This window comes from Mandrillus leucophaeus, unplaced genomic scaffold (assembly GCF_000951045.1).
Source record: "Mandrillus leucophaeus isolate KB7577 unplaced genomic scaffold, Mleu.le_1.0 Scaffold199, whole genome shotgun sequence".
Taxonomy (NCBI): Eukaryota; Metazoa; Chordata; class Mammalia; order Primates; family Cercopithecidae; genus Mandrillus; species Mandrillus leucophaeus.
Genome location: NW_012102020.1, coordinates 42,142 through 52,677, shown reverse-complemented (window position 1 = coordinate 52,677; position 10,536 = coordinate 42,142). Strand labels below are relative to the sequence as shown.

The 10,536-nt window shown below is 42.1% G+C and overlaps 1 protein-coding gene across 2 annotated transcripts in view; it reads left to right on the top strand.

The window, feature by feature from the left end:
- The window catches only part of SENP5 (SUMO1/sentrin specific peptidase 5), a 56,757-nt gene that overhangs the window by 22,964 nt on the left and 23,257 nt on the right, over window positions 1-10,536 (top strand). For both annotated transcript variants that reach the window (XM_011978693.1, XM_011978692.1), the window contains exon 5: window positions 2,567-2,644. In XM_011978693.1, the coding sequence (XP_011834083.1) occupies window positions 2,567-2,644 (78 nt within the window). The remainder of the gene's footprint in view (window positions 1-2,566; window positions 2,645-10,536) is intronic.

The window sequence follows — 10,536 nt, the reverse complement described above, 5'->3', positions numbered from 1 at the left end:
ATTCCTTAAATTTTTAAAAAGGAGAGTTCAATTTTGTCTTGATCATGCACTGGGCTTGACTGTAAGTTCCATCAAATCACTTCTTTTGTTTTTCATTTTGAGATGGAGTTTCGCTCTTGTTGCCCAGGCTGGAGTGCAATGGTGTGATCTCGGCTCACTGCAACCTCCACCTCCTGGGTTCAAGCAATTCTCCTGCCTCAGCCTCCCGAGTAGCTGGGATTACAGGTGTGTGCTACCATGCCTGGCTAATTTTTGTATTTTTAGGAGAGATGGGGGGTTTTACCGTGTTGGCCAGGCTGGTCTCCAACTCCTGACCTCTGGTGATCCTTCCCCTTCCCCCTCCCAAAGTGCTGGGATTAAAGATATGAGCCACCATGCCCAGCCAGCTTTTTACATTTAACTTAAAATCTTGTTCTCTTTAAAAATGTAAAAAAAAAATTCATCTTTCACTTTTTCTTGGGTAAATCTTTGATACTCAGTTCAAATACAGATTGAACCCTCATAAACTCTAAATTCTCTTAAGAGTTTTGTTACATATCAAAACTATTTTTTTACTTAATGTATTTTTCTGAGTACACAGATACCTGATGGGTGCAAAAATTTCCAAGTACTTTATAAAACTGATCAATCTAATAAAGTAATAGATAAATACTAAAAAGTCAGATTCTGATACTGTTTATGAATATAGAAAATGTTTTGTGACTTTCCACTTAAATTATAAATCTGTTATACATTTATAAATTGGAATCATGAGGCTAATCTGCTAGATTCTCTTGTCAAATTCTCTTAATCCTCAGAATGTTTAAACACATACAGATTATCTTTAACATAAAAGTATTAATTTCAAAGGTTTCATTTACCACCAGTATATTTAATTCTAAACATTCATGGAATCAAAAGGACACTTAACTAAGGCAGCGGTTCTCAAAGCATAGTCCCCATACTAGCAGCATCAGTATCCCCTGAGAACTTAACTAGAAATGCACATTCTCAGACTCCAACCCAAATCTACTGAATCAGAAACTGGAGGTGGGGACCACCAATCTGTGTTTTGACAAGCTCTCCAGATGATTTTGATGGACACCAAGTTTAAGAGTCACTGCTCTAGAGATAGCTACTATAAGCTCTTATTTATTTATTTATTTTTATTAAAATTATAAAAAACACCCTTTTTTTTAGAGACACTAAAAAGACACTCCAGGCTGGAGTGCAGTGGCCCAATCATAGCTCACTGTAGCTTTGAACTCCTGGGCTCAAGCAATAGTCTCGCCTCAGCCTCCCAAGTAGCTGGGACTAGAGAGGCATGTACCACTGTACCCAGCTAGTTTATTTTTATTTTTGGTAGGGCCGGGAGTCTTGCTGTGTTGCCCAGGCTAGCTTGAACTTTGGGCTTAGCTAAAGTAATCCTCTCACCTCTGACTCTCAAAAGGGCTGGGATTAGAGGTGTGAGCACTATGTCTGGCAGCTCTTTTAATCTGTATGTTAAGCTGCGTGGTTATCAAAATAATGTGCATCAGAACCATCTGAAAGGCTTACAAAAACCAGATTACTGGGCCCTGCCTTCGGAGTTTCTGCTTTAATAGGTCTGGGATGAGGCCTGATAATTTGGATTTCTAACAAGTTCCTAGATGATACCGACACTACTGGTCTGGTGACCACACTTGGAGAACCACAGCACTAAGGGAACAGTTTTATCACCTCATGTTACTGAGTGAGCACTTTAAGGCCACAATATGTTTACCATCTCAGATGAGCTGATGTACCACTTACTTATAAGTCAGAAATTCAAAGCCAAGGATGCAGGACCTGATATTCTGTACAGCCAGGGTAATTCTGTGGTACTAGAAATAATCATGCGAAGGCCTTTTTATAGTTACTGTAACAACAGGAGTCTCTAAATCCACATCCTTCACATGGAGTTAGTTATGTAATCCGTCTCCCTTGAGTTCAAGGTAATTGTTACCTAAGTTTTTCATAGCCTCTTTCAACTTTTTCACCTGATTTGGAGAGATTTGTCAGGTTGCTTCTCTACTTGATTGGATTCAGGTAATCTATTTACTGCTGCATTCCAATTCTGACTACAGACCACAGCTGTAAGGTCATTCCAATAAAAATTTGGAACAGCATTTTCTGTTAACCATGTAATGTATTTTCTATATTTTGATCATTATTATCATTATTTTTTGAGATGGAGTTTTGCTCTAGTGCCCAGGCTGGAGTGCAGTGACGTGATCTCTCAGCTCACTGCAACCTATGCCTCCCAGGTTCAAGAGATTCTCCTACTTCAGCCTCCTGAGTAGCTGGGATTACAGATGCCTGCCACCACGCCCGGCTAATCTTTGTATTTTTAGTGGAGACAGTGTCTCACCATGTTGGCCAGGCTGGTCTCAAACTCCTGACTTCAGATGATCCACTTGCCTCCTCAATCATTGTTTTTAAGAATAAATTTTTCCTTTCTTTTTGTCTGCTTTATATTCAAACATTTTAAAATTTCCTCTTTCTTTTGAAGTTAAATCTGGGCAAAGCCTAATATAATCTGGTTGCTTGTGTTTATTGTCTGTTCTAGGTTCACTTCTTCAACAGCTTTTTTCATAGACAGCTGGTAACCAAAGGATATAATGGAGTAAAAAGATGGACTAAAAAGGTATCTTCTTTGTTTGTTTTTTATTCCACATTTGAAAAGCAGATGATAAGCCACTTTGTGTGGAAGGATAAGAACTTTAATGCCAATATGATATTAAGTAGAAACAGACTTTTTAATGTGACAAATTTTAAAGCTGTTTCTTTTAAATCGTATTGTTTGAAAGACCTTAATTGCTTCCCGGTCCCAATTATAGTGGTAGAACAGTGGGATGATAAAGAAAGAGCTGCCATCATTTGGTATTATCTGGTAGTCTTGTCAGCAGACAGCAGAAGCTTTCAACAACGTTTTGTCAGTGCTGGGCATGGTACCTCGCGCCTGTAGTCCCAGCTACTTGGGATGCTGAGACCAGAGGATCACTTGAGCCCAAGCATTTGAGGCCAGCTTGGGCAACACAGCCAGATCCTGTCTCTTAAAATGTTAACTGATCCATCAGGAGAAATAACTTTTGTATCACAATCTATTCATAAAATCATGTACATACATGTACTTGAAATAATTTATAAAAACCATGTACCTAATTTACTGTGTATGATGTACTCTAATCAGAGGTGATAAGTGCTATTTGCTATGAAAACATCAGAACACAGTATGAGAATACAAGTTAACTGGGATAGGGTCGTAGGAGGGAGGAGGAAGATGGGCTAGTTCTTTTAGACAGGCTCATCAGCAAAGGCCTCTGAAGAGATCACATTTCACTGAAAACTGTGAAGATCAGAGGAGCATTCGCAGTGGATGGAAGAGTGAGTGTTAAAGGCTCTGAAGCAGAAGTGAGCTTGATATGTTGGAGTATCACACACACGAGATCAGGGAAGGAGTCAGGGATCAAGTCATGCGGGGCCATATAGGCTCTGGTAAAGAGTTTGGATCATGAGGGCAATTTGAAGACATTAGAGAGTTTAGGCTGGGCATGGTAACTCACGCCTGTAATCCCAGCCCTTTGGGAGGCTGAGGTGGCGGATCACCGGAGGTCAGGAGTTCGAGACCAGTCTGGCCAATGTGGCAAAACCCTGTCTTTACTGAAAATACAAAAGTTATCCGGGTTGTGGTGGTGGGCGCCTGTAACCCCAGCTAGCTACTTGGGAGGCTGAGGTGGGAGAATCGCTTGAACATGGGAGGTGGAGGTTGCAGTGAGCCGAGATTGCACTATTGCACTCCAGTCTGGGTGACAGAGCGAGACTGCATGTCAGAAGAAAACTAAATAAAAAATAAAAATGAAGACATTAGAGAGTTTAAGCAGCAGGTGGGAGTGTGTATGAGTGTGTGTGTGAATGATAGCTAGGATTGTCCTTAGCAGCATTCATTCATTCCACATTTATTTATATTTATTTATTTATTTATTTATTTTTTGAGATGGAATCTTGCTCTGTTGCCCAGGCTGGAGTACAATGGCACTGTCTCCACTCACTGCAACCTCCACCTCCCAGGTTCAAGCGATCCTCCTGCTTCAGCCTCCTGTGTAGCTGGGATTACAGTCCCCTGCCACTACACCTGGCTAATTCTTGTATTTTTAATAGAGACGGGGTTTCACTATGTTGGCCAGGCTGGTCTCGAACTCCTGACCTCAGGTGATCTGCCCGCCTCAGCCTCCCAAAGTGTTGGGATTACAGGCGTGAGCCCCCGTGCCCGGCATTAAGCGTTATTTATTGAGTACCTGTTAATGTGCCTATGTGGAAAACCTGTTTTTTCCTCTGCTGTCACACCACAGCAGTAGTCAACACAGAAGACTTCTGTGACCAAAGCAAGCAGTGAACACTGGCTGGATGCCTCTAATTCAATCCCAACCCTATCTACCTGGTGACAGCGCCATAGCCCACAGGCTGAGGGCTCATGCCTCACGAGTGCCCCCCGCCCACTTCAGACACCAATTGCAAGTCCAGGTTTCTGAAACTTCTGACCAACAGACTTCAATGAAGGTTCCCATGCTGCCCTCCTTGAGTTTGATTAATTTGCTGGAACAGTTCACAGAATTCCCGGAAGTTCTTACCTACATTTAGCAGTTTATTTTTTATTTTTTATTTTTATTTTTTTTGAGATGGAGTCTCGCTCTGTCGCCCAGGCTGGAGTGCAGTGGCCGGATCTCAGCTCACTGCAAGCTCCGCCTCCCGGGTTCACGCCATTCTCCTGCCTCAGCCTCCCAAGTAGCTGGGACTACAGGCGTCCGCCACCTCGCCCGGCTAGTTTTTTGTATTTTTTTTAGTAGAGACGGGGTTTCACCGTGTTAGCCAGGATGGTCTCGATCTCCTGACCTCGTGATCCACCCGTCTCGGCCTCCCAAAGTGCTGGGATTACAGGCTTGAGCCACCGCGCCCGGCCTAGCAGTTTATTATAAAGGATATTACAAAGGATTCAGATGAAGAGATGCATGGGAAGAGATGTAGGGGAGTGGGCACAGGGATTCTCTAGGACCTCCACAGGCACACCACCCTCCAGGAACTTCCACATATTTAGTATCCAGAAGCTCTCCCAGTGCAGTCTTTTTCAGTTTTTATGGGCTTCATTGCATAGGTGAATGCCTAAACCAGTGGCCATTGGTTAACCTTTAGCTCCTCTTCTCTCCCTGGTGGTTGGGGGATTGGGTGGGACTGAAAGTCACAATCCTCTAATTCTGCCTTGCTCTTATCCTAAAGCTACCTAGTAGCTGCCAGCCATCAGTCAATCATTAACATACAAAAAGACATCACTTTGGGCCTGGGCTCATGTCCCCTTAATCCCAGCACTTTGGAAGGCTGAGGCAGGCAGATCATTTGAGGTCAGGAGTGCAAGACCAGCCTGGCCAACATGGTGGAACCCTGTCTCTACTGAAAATACAAAAATTAGCTGGGTATGGTGGCACGTGCCTGTAATCCCAGCTACTTGGGAGGCTGAGACAGGAGAATCACTTGAACCCAGGAGGCAGAGGTTGCTGTGAGCCGAGATTGTGCCACAGCACTCCAGCTTGGGTGACAGAGCAAGACTGTCTTCAAAAAAAATTAAAAAAAAAAGGCATAACTTTGGAAATTCCAAGGACTTTAGGAGTTGTATGCCAGGAAATGAGATCAAAGACCAAATTTATTATTTTACAGTATCATAGTGCCAGACATAGTAAATCGAGAAAGTGGTAAGTAAAACATAATTAGGGATAGTTTTTGCTTTCATGAAGTCTGCAGTCTAGTGGTGGAGACAGCACCTATCACAGTTTGTATTTATATTTTTGGTGGTGTAATTATTTGTTTAGTGGGTACAAAAGAAAAGTACTGGATACTACGGGAGTGTATTGGAATGAGGATTTGGTTAACCTAGCCTGAGGGTAAGGGAATGTTTCTCATAGGAAGTAATATTTAAGCAGAAATATCAAAGATGAATACAAGTTAACTGGGTAAATGGAGAATAAGGGTATGTGAAACATAGACAGAAGGAGTAAGTATCTGGTAGAAGAATGGGAAAAGACTAGTGTAGCTGAAATGCAGAGAGTAAAGAAGAGAGTGGCATGAAGTGTACCTGATCTGCAGATCAGGGCCTTGAGGTTTGTGTTTTGGGTTGTATCCTGAATGTAACAGGAAACCATTGAAGGGTTTTAGGTGACATTATCCACTTTGTAGTCTTTGTTCTAACATTACTGAAGAAGACTGATAGGTGTGGGAGCAAAGTTGATGTGGGTACAACAGGAGACCATTTCAGATTCATGGTACTTTGAACTAGAATAATAGCAGGAGAGATGGAAGATGAGTGTGATGTAGGAAGTAAAATTAACAGGACTTGGTGATGAGTTGGTTATGGAGATGAAGGACAAGAAGTGTGAAAGATGACTTCCAAGTATGTGACTTGTATGACTGGATGGCCTGTGGTTGTATTTACATTAGAAAAATGTAGGACAACTAGTGGAGAGTTGTTCAAATTAAAAATGTACAGCCATATAATTGGATGCTACTTCAGCAGGAAAAGCTATGCAGATAATGAACGATGGGCCAGGCGCAGTGGCTCACGCCTCTAATCCCAGCACTTTGGGAGGCAAAGGCAGGCAGATCACGAGGTCAGGAGATCGAGACCATCCTGGCTTACACGGTAAAACCCCATCTCTACTAAAAATAAAAAAAAAAAAAACTAGCCAGTCGTGGTGGCGGGCGCCTGTAGTTCCAGCTACTCGGGAGGCTGAACCTGGGAGGCAGAGCTTGCAGTGAGCCAAGATCGTGCCACTGCACTCCAGCCTGGGCAACAGAGCGAGACTCCGTCTCAAGGAAAGGAAAAAAAAAAAAGAGAAGAAGAAAAGATAGTGAACAATGCTTATATTCCGTTTGGGGTAAGGGAAAAATTACAAGCAGTGTGGGTGAAAAGTATACATTCATGGAAAAGTTTCTGAATGATAAACATGAGAGTGAAAGAATAAAGTCAAATATGTGAGTTATTTCATTAAATAATAAACTAAATTATTCCTTCCTCTAGATCAGGGGTGTCCAATCTTTTGGCTTCCCTGAACCTCACTGGAAGAAGAGTTGTCTTGGAGCACACATAAAATACACAGACACTAACAATAGCTGATGAGCTTTAAAAAAAATTGCAAAAAAGATCTCATAATATTTTAAGAAAGTCTATGAATTTGTGTTCGGCTGCATTCAAAGCCGTCCTGGGCTGCCTGTGGGCTGTGGATTGGACAGGCTTGCTCTAGATCCTCTCAGATTGGGTTAAGTAAAAAAACCCAGCCATATGCTGAATATAAGAAATAAACATAAAATAATATGAAAAAGAAAGGTTGAAAATGAAGTGACATTTAATGAGACTGGGTGCTGTATCTCACATCTGCAATCCCAACACTTTGGGAGGCCTAAAATTATTGTAGATGAGAGGATTGCTTGAGCCCAAGAGTTTGAAACCAGCCTAGGCAACCAAGCGAGACCCCATTTCTATAAAAAATTTTAAAAACTTAGCTGGCCATGGTGGCAGCCTGTGGTCCCAGTTATCCAGATGGCTGAGGTGGGAAGATCGCTTGAGCCTGGGAGGTCAAGGCTGCAGTGAGCTCTGATCACACCACTGCACTCCTGCCTGGGTGACAGACTGAGACCTTGTCTCAATTTAAAAAAACAAAAAAGGCAACTACATGAAAATTAACCTGTTCCTGAATAACTCCTGGGTAAATAAAGAAATTAAGGCAGAAATCAAGAAATTCTTTGAAACCAATGAGAAGAGAGAGACAATGTATCAGAATCTCTGGGACACAGCTAAAGCAGTGTTAAGAGGGAAGTTTATAGCACTTAAATGCCCACATCAAAAAGCTGGAAAGGTCTCAGATCAACATCCTAAAATCACAATTAAAAGAACTAGAGAAGCAGCTGGGAGTGCTGGCTCACTTTTGTAATCCCAGCACTTTGGGAGGCTGAGGCAGGCAGATCACCTGAGGTCGGGAGTTTGAGATGAGCCTGACCGATATGGAGAAACCCCGTCTCTACTAAAAATACAAAATTAGGTGGGTGTGGTGGCGCATGCCTGTAATCCCAGCTACTTGGGCTGAGGCAGGAGGATCACTTGAACCTGGGAGGTGGAGGTTGCAGTGAGCTGAGATCGCGCCATTGCACTCCAGCCTAGGCAACAAGAGTTGAAACTCCGTCTCAAAACAAACAAACAAAAACAGTAACAACAGCAGCAAGGAAATAGAGAAACAAGAGCAAACAAATCCAAAAGCTAGCAGAAGACAAGAAATAACTAAGATCAGAGCAGAACTGGAGATAGAAACACAGGAAAAAAACCTTCAAAAAATCAATGAATCCAGGAGCTGGATTTTTTGAAAAAATTAACAAAATAGACCTCTAGCTAAACTAAAGAAGAAAAGAGAGAAGAATCAAATAGACACAATAAAAAATGATAAAGGGGATATCACCACTGACCACACCGAAATATACAAACTACCATCAGAGAATACTATAAACACCTCTACGCAAATAAACTAGAAAAGCTAGAAGAAATGGATAAATTCCTGGACACATACACCCTCCCAAGACTAAACCAGGAAGAAGTCGAGTATCTGAATAGACCAATAACAATTTCTGAAATTGAGGCAGTAATTAATAGCCTACCAACCACAAAAAGCCCTGGACCAGACAGATTCACAGCCAGTTCTAACAGAGGTACAAAGAGGAGCTGATACCATTCCTTCTGAAACTATTCCAAACAATTGAAAAGGAGGAACTCCCTCCTAACTCATTTTATGAGGCCAGCATCATCCTGATACCAAAACCTGGCAGAGACACAACAAAAAAAGAAAACTTCAGGCCAATATCCCTGATGAACATTGGTGTGAAAATTCTCAATAAAATACTGACAAACCAAATCCAGCAGCACATCAGAAAGCTTATCCACCATGATCAGGTCAGCTTCATCCCTAGGATGCCGGGCTGATTCAACACACGCAAATCAGTTGACATAATCCATCATATAAACAACCAATGACAAAAACCACATGATTATCTCAATAGATGCAGAAAAGGCCTTTGGTAAAATTCAGCATTCGTTCATTTAAAAACTCAATAAACTAGTTATTGATTGAACATATATCAAAATAATAAGAGCTATTTATGACAAACCCATAGCCAATATGGGATTACAGGCATGAGCCACTGTGCCTGGCCAAGAAAGGCTCTTAAACATAAAAAGTTGCTTACCTTCCCAGTAAAAGAAAAGCAAATGAAAACCACACTGAATGACAGATAAATGCAATGAGTTAATCTTGATTGGATCCTGGATTGGAAGAGATGCAATATTTTGGGGACATTAGGGGAGATTTTAATATAGACTATAATATATTCAGGGGTCAGCAGTCTTTTTCTGAAATAGCCAGATAGTAAATACTTCGAGTTTTGCAGACCTTATGGTCTCTGATTTATCTACTCACCTGTTACAGCACAGAAGCAGATACAGATAATGCCCAAATAGTGAGTGTGGCTGTGTTTCAGTTAAACTTAATAAAAACTGGCAGTGGGCCATATTTGGCCATTCATGCATTAGATGATATTAGTAAACTGATGTTAAATATCTTGTTTGGTCAGAGATAGTGAGATTGTGGTTATATAGGAGAAAACATCTGAAGTAGTTAGGGGTAAAATATTGTGATTGATGTCTCCCTCCAACAAAGTGTACAAGTATATGCAAAAAAATAAAAAGCCAGGCAAAATGGTAGGTACTTATAGTTCCAGCTACTCAGGAGGCTGAGGCAGGAGCATTGCTTGAGCCCAGGGGTTTGTTTTTAAAAATATATATATCTATATCTACACACACATACATATGTGTGTGGGGAGGGGTTTTATAAGAATTGGTTAAACTGAGAGGAGGAGGAGCGAGACGGCAGAATAGTACCCTTCAACCATCGTCCTCCTGCAGGAACACCAAATTGAACAACTATCCATGCAACAAAGCACCTTCATAAGAACCAGAAATCAGGTGAGTGATCCTAGTACCTGGTTTAACATCATCTCAAGGAAAGAGGCACTGAAGAGGGTAGGAAAGACACTCTTGCATTGCCTACACCACCCCTTCCCTATCCCCTGGCAATGTGCGGAGATAGAATCTGTGTGCCTGGAGGAGGAAGAGCAAAATGATTGTGGGACTTTGCATTGAAACTCCAGTGCTGTCCTATCACAGTGGAATACAACACAGGGCAGAATTCTGCCAGCACCCATGGAGGGAGCATTCAGACTAACCCCAGCCAGAGGAGCATCTTCCGCACCGCGGTGGGAACCTGAGTTGCAGCTCGTTCCACCACCAGCTGAGTAAAGCAGACTTGAGTCCTGAATAAATACGAAAGGCAGTCAGGCCACAGGACTGCATTCCTTTGGCAAGTTCTGGCACTGCGCTGGGCTCCGAGCCTGTGGATTTGGGGTGCACACAACTCAGACACCAGCTCTGGTGGTGAAGGGATTGCCACTCCC